General features: G+C 48.7%; 1 protein-coding gene across 1 annotated transcript in view; it reads right to left on the reverse strand.

Moving 5' to 3' along the window:
- LOC107124070 (glutamate carboxypeptidase 2-like) overlaps positions 1-13919 on the reverse strand; it is a gene marked incomplete at its 5' end in the record, with an annotated part of 41108 nt that overhangs the window by 13225 nt on the left and 13964 nt on the right. Inside the window, 5 exons of the mRNA XM_015427457.1 lie at positions 2632-2699; positions 3840-3903; positions 5587-5669; positions 8019-8138; positions 11804-11889. Of these exons, the coding sequence (XP_015282943.1) occupies positions 2632-2699; positions 3840-3903; positions 5587-5669; positions 8019-8138; positions 11804-11889 (421 nt within the window). The remainder of the gene's footprint in view (positions 1-2631; positions 2700-3839; positions 3904-5586; positions 5670-8018; positions 8139-11803; positions 11890-13919) is intronic.

A 13919-nucleotide genomic window follows, 5' to 3' on the forward strand; every position in this document is an offset into this window, starting at 1 on the left:
CATGTTCTGATCCAGCCTGAGCTGTGCAGGCTTTACTGTGCATCTCAGCTGAGCAGGAACACAATGAGAAGTTTGGGGGGGGGAGCAGAACAGAAGCCAAATCTCAGCTGATTCCTCATCAGCTGAGAGTCGGCTTCTTTTCTCCAATCCCAAACTTCCCACTGTCTGCGCAAGGCTGGGATACAACGGGAGGTTTTACATTCTGAATGAACAGCCCCTCGACACCTCTGCTCTCTGATCATAACTAGCAATCCGAAAAAAACAGGCCTTCAAGCATTCCTTAGGAATAAGGTTGCCAGCCTCCAGGTTTGAGCTGGAGATCTCCTGGAATCACAACTGGTCTCTGGGTAAAAGAGATCAGTTACCCTGGAGAAAATGGCTACTTTCAAAGGTGGACTCTATGGCATTGTACCCCACTGAAGCCCCTCCCCTCCCCAAACCCAGGGGTCATTTCATAGAAGAAGAGGTGTCCCCCCCCCCCAAAAAAAATCTCCAGGAATTTTAAAATCCAGTGCTGGCAACCCTACAAGGGTCGCCTTGCACCATTAACTGCCCTTCCCCACTTTGGATCTCCTGTTGGTGGAACAGGCTATCTGCTTGTCAAGCAGCAACAATATCCTCAAATGTGCAACCCAGCCCAAGCATCCAAGCCAACAATTATGTCGGCTGATATCAGGAATGATTCAGTTTGCGTCTGCTGAACCCTGTCATTACCCCGAACTATATTATCTCTGCTTCTCGATACCCTGTTATTTACAAACCTGACTTCAATTACTGTTTGGCAAACAACTTTTATTTCTAATATGAAAAGCAGATTGGCAAGCAGAGACACCATAACATTCCAGTGCGATACACACACTCACGCTCCAGTCTTTGACTGCAGTTAAATGGATCTCAAGTAGCAGGAGTATTAAAACCCTTGCCCAGAGCCTCTTTGATGGGAAGGGCCGTGACTCAATGGTAGAACATCTGCTTTGTACGCAGAAGGTCACGGGTTCAAATCCTGGCAGCTTTGGTCATAAGGATCAGGTAGCAGGTGATGTGAAAGACCTCTGCCTGGGAACCTGTCAGTCAGAGGATGTGATAGTGACCTTTGGTAGCCCAGTGGTCTGACTTAGTAGCCTTGTCCACATGTTTATTGATTTATTTTATTTACTTAATTGCACCCCACCTTTCTCCCGGTGGGGACCCAAAGTGGCTTCCATTGTTCTCTTCTCCTCACTTTATCCTCACAACAACCCTTTGAGGTAGGTTAGGCTGAGTATGTGAGTAGCCCAGGTCATCCAGCAAGCTCCCATGACAGAGTGGGGATTTAACCCTGGGTGTCCCAAATCCGAGTCCATTTACCGTATACACTTGTTTTTTTATACCTGCGTTGAGTAATTCTCATGTTATATTCAAGGCACGTACAGCTGAAAGTGTGATACAAGCTGCACACTGACCCAGGTTTTGGTCCCTGGTTTCATTTGTAAAGTGAACTTACATTGGCTCCTTTTTAGAACCATATTGTGATGGACTGCACTTTTTAAGAGGCTCAGAACTGCTGTACCAACAACTAGAGGACTGTGAAGGGTCAATTCTTTACAGAGCCAGAGAGCCTTGAAAGGCAGGCTGCTCGAGGCAATCTGATTGGTCGGCATCAGGAACTCCTGATGCTGAAAACTGTGGATGAAGCTAACCCAGTCTGGACCTGATCAGAGACCAGGAAAGCAATCACAGGTTTCCCCTGAAAGGCAGCGATCAACTAAATGTAAGACGAGTAGCCCTATTCTAGTTTCCCGATATTTAAAATATTCATATCCACCACCGCCAGCAGAATCGTGACCAAGGTGGCTTGCTGCGTATTCAGATTACGGTACCCAGTTCAGTTTTTCAAAACGCCGGTGTCTACAAACAAACACTACCCCAACTTAAATCTTACCAGACTAAAAGAAAAGGCCAAATAAAGGGAGATGTCATTTCCCCATTCGAAATCCCCCTTCCCTAAAGACAGGGTTGCCAACTCTCAATCAGGAAATCTCTCAAGCAGGAAATCCTTCCAGACTTGGGGGTGGAGCCCGGGGAGGGCAGAGTTTGGGGAGGGTTAGGTGCTTCTGCAGTGCGTAATGTAGAGTTGCCAACCTCCAGGTAGCACCAGGAGATCTCCCGGATTACATTTGATCTCCAGACGACCAAGATCAGTTCCGCTGGAGAAAATGGCTGCTTTGGAGGGTGGGATGTATGGCACTGTACCCTGCTGAGGTCCCTCCCCTCCCCAAACCCCCACTCCCCAGCGCCATGGGGAGAGGCGGGGAGGGAGCAACTTACCCTCCCTCTTCTCCTGCCTCCTCCTGGCTGAATGAGGGCCGGAAGCGGGGCGGCCGGAAGCAGGGGGCGGGGCATCGTCGTGTGCCCCGCCCCCACACCTCACCTGGGGGAACTGCGATCCCCCGCGATCCCCCCCGAATCGACCTCTGGAGTTCACCCTCCAAAGCAGCCCTTTTCTCCAGAGAAACTGCTCTCTGTAGTCTGGAGATCAGGTGATCACCAGGCCCCAGCTGGAGGTTGGCAACTCTACCCTAAGAGGAGGGTTCAGCTTTCCAGAAGTAGAATAACCAAACCGCTCTGTTTTTCTCCTGTGGACATTCTTACCTCTTTAGTCAGATTGTACACCAGGCTGTACATCAGGGGGGTACAGTCTACCCGAAGGGTGTAGTTGCCTGAAAGAAAACTCTTGCAGTTGATAAAGTGAAGCTCTGCTTAAAAGCAGACATCTTAAAAGTGCCATACATCCCACCCTCCAAAGAGAGCCAGTTTGGTGTAGTGGTTAAGTGTGCGGACTCTAATCTGGGAGAACCAGGTTTGATTCCCCACTCCTCCACTTGCACCTGCTGATGTGACCTTGGGTCAGTCACAAGCTCTGGCACAGCTGTCCTTGAAAAAGAGCAGTTTGTGTCGGAGTTCTCTCAGCCCCACCCACCTCACAGGGTGTCTGTTGTGGGGAGGGGAAGGGAAAGGAGTTTGTAAGCCGCTCAGAGGCTCCAAGCGAGGGGCGGGGTATAAATCCAATCTCTTCTTCTCTTCCTCTTCTTCTTCTTCTTCTAGGCCTGGTCCACACTGTACAAAGTCCTCCCCGCTGCCATGGAAGCTTATGGGGCGACTTTGGGCCTGTCACAATCTCTCAGGCCCACAGTGTTGTTGTGGGGAGGGTAAGGTGGAAGAATGACATACTAAGGTCCCTTTGAGTCCCCAAAAAGGAAAAAATGTGGGAAATGAATAAAAAATAAAAACAATAAGCTTTCTTTAAGTATTTGAAGGGCCGTCACTTAGAGGAGGGCAGGGAGCTGTTCCTGTTGGCAGGCAGCAAAGGAGAGGACTCGCAATAATGGGTTTAGATTACAGGGGGAAAGGTACTGGCTGGATATTAAGAAAAACTTTTTTTACAGTCCGAGTTGTGAAACAGTGGAATCAGCTGCCTAGGAGGGAGGTGGGGAGCTCCCCCTCACTGGTAGTCTTTAAGCAGCGGCTGGACAAGATTACTCCAGGCTGATCCTGCATTGAGCAGAGGGTTGGAGTAGGTGGCCTCTGGGACCCCTTCCAACTCTGTAATTCTGAAGTTTGGGTCTGATTCAAAGTAAGCAGTCTCGCAATCTTATCCGAATGCTAGAAAAAAGAAATAAACAAAAACAACACAAACCCAAAACTATTCTAACTGGGAGTGGGGAATACCGCAACCACTTCTGGGTCCATTGAAATCTGCACAGGATGAAGATTAACTATGGTTGGTTAGCCCTTTATTGCAAAACAAACTGGAATGACAAGACCTCACCTCTGCCTCGCTGAAAACCTGTGTATTTTACCTTCTACAGAGGAGTCAGCATTGATGTAGGCCACTGCACGCTCCTGCAGCAGTTTGACATTTTCCTGTAATAAGAGAAAAGGGAAATGTTAATTTTCCCCCTAGTCTAAAGGGGTTACTCTAGGGACCAGTTCCAACATGCATATCCGGTACTTTTTTGGACTAATTTACTTTATTTATATCCCACCTTTCTCCCCAATGGGGACCCAAAGTGGCTTATATCATTCTCCTCCCCCAAGGCTTTTTTTTTGTAGAAAAAGCCCAGCAGGAACTCATTAGCGTAACAGGCCACACCCAACAGCAGAGACTCATTAGCATATTAGGCCACACCCCCATGCCTTCCCTTGGCTTGCCCGGGCACCCCGCAGCTGCGGGGAGCCCGGGCAAGCCAGCCCTTGAACAGGCCAGGGAAGGCATGGGGAGGCATTTACGGGTAAATGCTTCCCCGATCCTTCCAGGGGCCCCCTAGCCCGCCCGCCTCAGAGTTGCCGGGGGGGGCATCGCTCTCCAGGCCTTCCCTCTGTAGCCACGCACACAGAGGTTTTGGCTGTAGTGGGCATGGCCAACTCTAAAGCCAGCTGGAACGCCGTTCCTGTGCGTTCCTGCCCCAAAATAGCCCTGTCCTTTCCTCCATTTTATCCTCACAACAAACCTGTGCAGTAGGTTAGGCCTAGGGTCACCCAGCAAGCTTCCATGGCATGAGGGGGGGATCTGAACCTGGGTGTCCCAGACCCAAGTCCAACATTTTAACCGCCAAACTATGCTGAGTAGAGTACGTCCAGGTGGCGACCTGTGCGTGCAAACTGGTCAACCTGAACTTGCCCCCAAAGTGCTGTTATACTGTTATGGGCTTTATCCTGCTTGTCAAATGGTTTTTGGTTGTCGCTTTGTTTTTCTCCCATTGCCTTTGAGTCACAGTGCATTCCTTTGCCTGCTTACCTGCGAGGAAGCTTCACACTGAACACAGTGGGGCCTCCTTCCAAGGAAGCATGGTGAAGGCGGTACTACTGTTAAAACTGAGCCATAGCTCAGAAGCAGAGCAGCTGCTTTGTGTGAAGGCGGCCCTGGGTTCCACACACAGTTTGCCAAGTGTAGGTTTGCCAACTTACGAGTTGAAAATTTCCTAGAGATTTGGTGGTGGATCCTGGGAACGGAAGGTTTGGGGAGGAGAAGGACCCCAGAGGGGTGTCATGCCATAGAGTCCACTCTCTGAAACTGCCATTTTCTCCAGGAGAACTGACCTCTGTCATCTGGAGGTCAGCTGTAATTCTGGGAGATCTCCAGGCCCCACCTGGAGGCTGGCAACCCTATGTGATTTCCAGGCACATGTAGGACAATCTGTATTAGGGCCATGGTGCACAGAGTAAGTTGGCAAAATGTTCTCTTGACCGGAAATGGTTACTATTAGCCTCACTTGGTGAAACTGTTGTGTTGCCATCAGTACTTTTCTCCTGAAGAGCAAACAGCCGTCCTCCAGGACTGTCCCAGGTCAGAAAAATTGGCATGGAGGAAAAGCGTTAGCTTTTCTCTCTGAGCATCGCATTTCTGATCGAAATCTGGCTACGTGTTCCTCGGAATTATGGAACTTCCACAGCCTGACCGGTCGAAGGTCCTTGTGGCTGCAAGGACTTAGTAACATGTGATCTCACCTAGGTATACATGGTGTTCCTTCAGCAAAGAGAGTAGAAAAAGCAAGTTTTACACATTCGGCTGAGGAAGACCTCTTGTGTAATGTCCTACCGAATTACCTCAGCCCACTCTGTAGATCCCAGCAAGCCAAATTCCTCGGCATCCCAGCTGGCAAAGATGACTGTTCTTCTGGGTCTCCATCCTACAACAGCAATATTATAGTGTCATGGCTGCCGTCACACACACTCAACAATCCACTTTCAGTGCACTTTCCAACTGGATTTTGCCAGTTCACACAGTAAAAATCCAGTTGGAAAGTGCGCTGAAAGTGAATCGAAACTGGATTATTTAGTGTGTGTGACCGCAGCCATTATATATGACTTATTATTATTTCCAGAAACAATAAAACACTGTATTACTCATCAGAGAATGAAGTTAGCAACAAATACGGTTACTAAGGCCCAGCTCTTTCTGAGCGTGATCACAGCCAAAACCATTTTATCCTTTCATGACAGGCTTCGTCTGGCAGAAATCCAGGGTGTTCTAAGCAGAAGAACAGGCATCTGCCCACCTTCCCCTCACCCCAGATGCTGTCCCCAAACCTCCAGGAATTCCCTAACGAGGAGGCGGCAGCCATACCTTGGAACACTACCTTTTTTTGCTTATGAGACTTCACATTGATAATCTAAATGAATATTGATCTAAATCAGTTTTTAACTGCATGAAATTCCAGGGCACTGGATCAAAAAATGCGGTGGTGGGGGGGTAAAGACTGGGGAAACAAATAACTCTCTGGCAAAGAATCCTCCCCACCTTTTCACACCACAGATCTCAGCGTTCTTCGAGGGAAGCCATACCAGTTAAACCAGTTTTAATTATTTGGCATAAAGACTGATCATCATAGCCTAGAGTTCTTTTTTTTTTTCCTTTTTAAGCATTTACACTGAAGGGTTTGGTGGCAATTTTCAAACAATCCCATCTGTAGGGATTTATGCAAAAACTAAATAAACTATGATTTATGGCATCGGATTTTGAGAGACCTCTAAATTAAAAAAACCCACTAAAAATGACCAAATTACAGTTTTGAGGGTAGTACTATTGGGTCTCTTAAACTTGATGTAGCCAATAGCTTATGTATCAGCATATCTTAACTGGGCCCTGCTGTAGGATCCCATAACTGGCAAATAAATTAAAAATGCACCAAAAATGAAACACTGCAGAATAATTACTGCAAAAAGCAGAGATAATGCAATTTTGTTCAATTTGCATAACTTATATATGTTACAGAATCCAATGATTCTTGGCACAGCATTTAGCTTATTGGGTTGCAGGATTGTTTTGAAAATTGTAACGCAGACCTTTCTGTAGCTGTGAGAGAGCAGAGTTCCCACATGCCATGGAAGTAGTGCAAATCTAGGACTCTATCAAACATTTGCATTCTGTTAGGGTTACCATATTTCGAAAACCAAAAAAGACAACACATTTCTCAACTGACTACTTCAAACAAGTTATCACTAGGACAAATCTCATTTTACATACTCCTACTATTCAAGCTGTGATCCTTGCTACTAACTAGGAATATTCCTAACCTTCTAAACCCAAAAGAGGACATTTTCAGTCCCTGCCACACGGCAGGAAAAGCGACGGGCGAAGTGCGGCTAATCTGAGCCGCACCAAAGTTGAGACGGATCGGCAGGATCCCACGGATCCCCCAAGCCGCGGCGCCGTTGCTCCCCGGCACGATCAGATGCTGGGGAGAAAGCAACGGTGGGAAGGGGAGGCTGGCGAACTGTGCATGCTCACACATGCGCAGTTCGGCCAGGAACAGGGGATACGCCGGCGCAAGATCCCACGGCCGCACGTGCCGCAGCCCGTCAGCATGAACCACCCAGGAGGTAGGTGGTTCTTTTTTGGTGTGGGGTTTTGGGCGGGAGGGACGGAACGGGGACAGCCGGGCAACGATTCCCAGATGTTGCCGTGGGATCGTGCCCATTTGCCGCGCATCCGTTCCGTCCCTCTCCCGGCCCATTTCCTCGCGTGTGACCGGGGCCTTCATTGGGTTTTTTAAACAGAGCCCAAAAGAGGATGGACACCAAAAAAAAGAAGATACGCCTCCATCTGGTAATCCTAATTCTGTCCTCTCACTAAGAGTTGTGCAGACTGCCTTCTCCCCTCCTTCAGCTTCACCTTAAAACAATCATGTTAAATCTGGGAGAAAAAGAGAGAAAGAAAGAGAAACTGGCCCAGAGTCACTTTGTTCACTTCATGGCAAGTGGCAGCGGGAGATTTTTAAAAAAATTATGTTGTTATATGCGCCGCTACATTACTTCTGGGTAGAACCCAGAAGTGATATAGAGTGGCTCTAGGAATCTCAGGAAACTTGGTGGTTTCCCCTGGAAGTGATGTAGTAGTACACACAACATAACCTCCCAAGGGTTCCCAAGCTTGGCCTGGCAATTCTACTGGGGATCTGAATGTGACTTTCCTCAAATCCTCTGCATTGACACTGGAACTGATGGACCACACCGAACACGGATTCGGGGAAACTTACCATTCCGCTTTAGCTTTCCGAAGCTTCTGACAATCTCATGAACACCAGCATCTCCGCTCTGAGGATCAATTCCCCCAAACACCCAAGAGTCACGGTGGCCTCCTAGAATAACATACCTGTCTGGAGAAATGTAGGTGGAAGTGTATTTTAAAATGGAGCCATTCATTCATTCATTCTTCTGATTATTTTGAAAGTACTCAAAAGATCTCCCACATATAGACTAGGGCAGTAATGTTCTGTGTTCTTTGAGCTTGGAGGGGGGCAATTGTGGGAGGGCTCCGGGAGTTCTGGCCCCACTGGTGGACCTCCTGATGGCACCTGGGTTTGGGCCACTATGCAACACGGAGTGTTGGACTGGATGGGCCATCAGCTTGATCCAGCATGGCTTCTCGTATGTTCTGTGAAGAGAAGGGTGGCTAAAGCTAGAATTGCCATCTCCAGCTTGACAAATTCCCAGAGATTTGGGTGGCTTCTGGAGAATATGGTTGCCAATTTCCAGATGGGTCCTGGCAGGGCTTTTTTTGTAGAAAAAGCCCAGCAGGAACTCATTAGCATAACAGGTTACACCCAACAGCAGAAACTCATTAGCATATTAGGCCACACCCCCATGCCTTCCCTTGGCTTGCCTGGGTGCCCCGTGGCTGTGAGGCGCCCGGGCAAGCCAGCCCTTGGACAGGCCAGGGAAGCATTTAAATGCCTCCCTGATCCTTCCCAGGCCCCCCCCGGCCCGCCCGCCTCAGAGTCGCCAGGGGGGTGTCGCTCTCCAGGGCTTCCTTCTGTCACCACACACACAGAGAGGTTTTTGCTGTAGTGGGCGTGGCCAACTCGGGAGCCAGCCGGAACTCCGTTCCTGTGCGTTCCAGCCCCAAAATAGCCCTGGGTCCTGGAGATCTGCCAGAGTTACAATTCGTGTTGTCAACCTCCCAGTGGAGGCTGGAGACCTCCCACTATTAAAACCGATCTCCAGGTAACAGAGGTCAGTTCATCTGGCCGCTTGGGAAGGTGGACTCTGTGGCATTCTACCCCACTCCCCTCCCCAGGCTCCACCCCCCAAATCTCCAGGTATTTCTCAGCTCAGAGCTGGCAACCCAAAGTACAATGGATCTCCGGATGACAGAAATCAGTTCCCCTCGATGAATCAGCAGCTTCAGAGGTGGACCCTAAGACATCATATCCACACTGAGCTCCCTCCCTCCTTCCCTCCCCAAGCCCTGCCCTCCCAAGGCTCCACCCCCAAATATCCAGGAATTCCCCAACCCAGAGTTGGTAACCCTACAGGAGAGAGTTCAACAGGGCCGTGATGCTGCAGAGCCCACCCCCTGACGCTGCCATTCCGTCCGGGAAAACTGATCTCTGTGGTTGGATGATGGGTTGTCATTCCGAGGGAGCTCAGAGGGAGGCCCACCTGGTGGTTGGCAGGGAGCCCTAAAAGAAAATTACCTAAATAAATATCCAAACAAACAAGAACCGTCAGTTATTCAATCAATCAATCAATTTATATGACCGAAGTCTTGACCAAAAGAGAATGCAAAAGGAGTAAAATAGGTACATAAAATTGACATAAAATATGACAAGTACATAGTCACAATCAGTAAACATATAAAACCCAGGCATAGCCCAGAGAATAAAAAAGACCTAACTACACTTGGGGCGGAGCCAACTAACTAAAATCCTCCGAAGATTAAAAATCAGTGTAGGTGTTTGCAGAGATGATAAAGCTTTCAGTGTTTCTTGAGAGCAGCAACCTTAGCCAGGAACCGCGCCACGTTAGCTGTTATCAGTCCATCGGCATTTGAATCAGATAGCAATACTGAAAGCACCCAAGGTTGCAAGGGAAGATTCATCTTCGTAAGAATAGGAATGATATATATCCCTCTATCTTGAGTCCAATGGGGACAGCGAAACATCAGATGGTCTAAAGTTTCAATTTCATAATTATTATTTTAAAAGCAATTATGAAGCCAGAATGCCAGCAGGGGGTTGGGGGCTGTCCAGTGTTTTGCATGGAGTGTCACATGTACGACTATCTGCCCACCGGACAGAAGTCTTGGGTGTGTGCCCGGTGCAAGGAGCTTCTGGTTCTCAGGGAACGCGTTTGCTCCCTTGAGGCCAAGGTGGCTGAATGCATTTTTTGCCTCTGTCTTCACTGTGGAAGGTGAGAAGTGCTTGTCCACTCCAAAACCTCTGATTTGGGGAGGGGTGTTGAAAGACCTGAGTCAGATTGAGGTGACGAGAGAAGGAGATCCTACAACTGACAGACGAACTTAAAAACTGATAAATCACGAGGCCCGAATAGCATACATCCGAGAGTTCTGAAAGAACTCAAATGTGAACTTGTGGATCTCCTGACAAAAATATCTAATCCTTCATTAAAATCTGCCTCCATTCCTGAGGACGGAAAGGTAGCAAGTGTCACGCCCATCTTTAAATAGGGTTCCAGAGGAGATCTGGGAAATTACAGGCCAGTCAGTCTGACGTCAATACTGGGTACGTTGGTGGAAACTGTTATTAAGGAAAGAATTAGTAGGCACATTGATTAACAAAAACTATTGAGGCAGACTCAGCATCGGTTCTGTAAGGGAAGATCTTGTCTCACTAACCTGTTAGTATTTTTTGAGGGAGTGAACAAACATGTGGACAAGGGGGACCCAATAGATGTTTTTACCTTGATTATTAGGAAGGCAATTGAAAACAAATCAGCCAGTATCATAACGCCCCTGTATAAATCAATGGTGCAACCTCCTTTGGAGTACTGTGTACAGTTCTGGTCACCACACCTCAAAAAGGATATTATAGCACTGGAAAAAGTGCAGAAAAGGGCAACTAGAATGATAAAAGGGTTGGAACACTATAAAGAAAGGTTAAAGCGCTTGGGGCTCTTTAGCTTGGAGAAACGACGGCTGAGGGGTGACATGATCGAGGTTTATAAGATTATGCGTGGGATAGAGCAGGTAGAGAAAGAAGTACTTTTCTCCCTTTCACACAATACAAGAATTCGTGGGCACTCAATGAAATTGCTGAGCAGTCGGGTTAGAACAGATCAAAGGAAGTACTTCTTCACCCAAAGAGTGATTAACGCATGGAATTCACTGCCACAGGAGGTGGTGGCGGCTACAAGCATGGACGGCTTCAAGAGGGAATTGGATAAGCATAAGGAGCAGAGGTCTACCAGTGGCTATTAGCCACAAGGTATAGATAGGGACTCTCAGTCTGGGGCAAGGGATGCTCTGTATTCTTGGTGCTTGGGGGGTGGGACAACAGTGGGAGGGCCCCACTGCTGGACCTCCTGATGGCACCTGGAATTTTTGGCCACTGTGTGACAGAGTGTTGGACTGGATGGGCCTTTGGCCTGATCCAACATTGGCGTCTCTTACGTTCTTATGAATTAGATAAACATATGGAGCAGAGGTCCATCAGTAGCTATTAGCCACAAGGTATAGATAGGAACTCCCAGTCTGGGGCCAGTGATGCTCTGTATTCTTGGTGCTTTGGGGGGTGGGGCAACAGTGGGAGGGCTTCTAGTGTCCTGACCCCACTGCTGGACCTCCTAATGGCACCTGGTATTTTTGGCCACTGTGTGACAGTGTTAGACTGGATGGGCCATTGGCCTGATCCCACATTGGCTTCTCTTATGTTCTTATGTTCTTAACCTGTTAACACTGAGCATAAAGGGCTTTTGGGGGGAAGAAAAGCCAACATACAACAAGCACACTTTTGCAAAAACAATATTACAAAAAGGTATACTGCCCGCCTTGTGAGAAATTGGGCCCGAAAACTGGCTTTACCTGGTTCTATCGCTCCTCGGAGAGTGCCAATCACGTTGTAGATTCTTGTCACTTTGTTGAAGCTGTGAATGTGCATTTGGACCTTCCTAGTGCCATTGAACAAGACATGCAAACAGGCTTCAGATTAAGAAACAAAAGGTTGGGAAAGATCAGGACTGAAGTTCTTCGCTTTGCTGATAGACAGGAGGATAATCTGGTGTAGTTGCCTTCAAACGTTTTGGACTTAAGGTCCCATCTTTAACCCCAACTGTCAGCATGTTGAAATCAATTTAGCAAGGCTGGATGGCCATCTGACAGCAATGCTGATTCTGTGAATTTAGGCAGATCATGAGACGGTGGGCAGGGAGAGTTGCCTCAGTGCTTAGTCCTCGTGGCCCTTTCTTACACGCCCAGGGACACGCTGATCGCCGCTTTGGGTTCGGGAACAGTGTTCCCTCTAAGCTGAGTTAGTGTGAGCTAGCTCAGAGTTTGTCAGCCTCCAGCTCACACATTTTCTTGTCTCAGCTCAGGAAGGGATGGCTCCAGAGCAAACTAATTTCTGCAGCAGCCAATTCGCTCGCTCACAACCTGAATGCCAGCAGCTCACAAAGTAGAATTTTTGCTCACAAGACTCCATGACTCAGAGGGAATATTGGCCGGGAGGCAATTTTTCTCCAGGACAGTTTGGCCCGAGATCCAGGAGGGTTTTTTGTCATCTTCTGGGCGTGGAACAGCGGTCACTGCGGGTCCCCTCTAAGTCTCCAGGAATTTCCCAAACTGGAGCTGGCAACACTAGGGGGAAAGGATGACCACCACCCCGCCTCTGTGGGGCCATTTCAGGTCAGGAAAACAGCACTGGTGTGGAATAGAGTTGCCAGCTCCAGGAGGGGAAATGTGTGAGGATTTTGAGGGTGGGGCCTGAGGAGGGCAGGGTTTGGGGAGGGGGAGGGACCACAGCAGGGTACAGTGCCACAGAGCCCACCCTCCAAAGCAGCCATTTGCTCCAGGGGAACCAATCCCTTGAGAGCCAGTTTGGTGCAGTGGTTACGTGCGTGGACTCTAATCCGGGAGAACTGGGTTTGATTCCCCACTCCTCCACTTGCACCTGGCGGGATGACCTTGGGCAAGCCGTAGCTCTGATAAGAGCTGTTCTTGAAAAAAGAGCAGTTTCTGCCAAGAGCTCTCTTAGCCCCACCCACCTCACAGGGTGTCCGTTGTGGGGAGGGGAAGGGGAAGGAGTTTGTAAGATGCTCTGAGACTCCTTTGGGTAGTGAAGGGCGGGGTATAAGTCCAATCTCCTCCTCCTCCTCTTCTTTTTCTTCTGGAGATCAGTTGTAAGAGCAGGAGATCTCCAAGGCCCACCTGGACATTGGCAACCCCAGGGTGGAGGCTGAAGCCCCCTCCCCCTGTATGCCGAGACCCCAGTCCAAATTGCACCCTCGTGTTCCTGAGAACTGAGTCCCGAGAGAGGAACTGCAAGACGGTGTCTTTAGACCACATTAGAACAGTATAGTTTTATAGTTCGGCCCTGAGGAGACCTGAACACCATTTGTGTATGGGACCTGCCGGCAGGGGTTTACTGACTGATTGATTGGTTTCAGTTTCATTCACAGCCCGCCTCTCTCACTGGGATGGAAGCTGGATCGTGAGTACAACAGAACTATTCAGTCAATCAGTAAACTGATTACTACATCTGACAACATCTGAATGATAACGTCTGAATCTAACAGCAAGGATTCCTTACCAAACGAAGTTATCCAGTCAGTCTGCAAGTAGATTACCAAAATTTGGTAACAACGTTTGAGTTTAAGATTCCTAGTAAAACAGTGGGGCAGGGATCAGGGTTGCCAAGTCCATTTGAGATGCCAGCGGGGGAGGGGGGACATTCCAGAAGCCAGAGGCGTCACCCCTAACGTGCTGACATCATTGCGTCCCGTGCCTATGTCGCCCGAAAGTGACGTAGGCACATCAGAGGCAACGGTCGGGTTTTTGGGCAAAACTCTGTGGTGAAATCGACCTCAAAGCCCAAAATCGACCTCAAGCCCAAAAAACAGAGCATCGCCCCTGGCGTACCCATATCACTTCCGGGGGACATAAGCACGTTGTGCGACATTGCAGGGGGGGGGGGGGGCCTCCC

Source organism: Gekko japonicus, unplaced genomic scaffold (genome assembly GCF_001447785.1).
Source record: "Gekko japonicus isolate JY-2015 unplaced genomic scaffold, Gekko_japonicus_V1.1 scaffold3076, whole genome shotgun sequence".
Classification (NCBI taxonomy): domain Eukaryota; kingdom Metazoa; phylum Chordata; class Lepidosauria; order Squamata; family Gekkonidae; genus Gekko; species Gekko japonicus.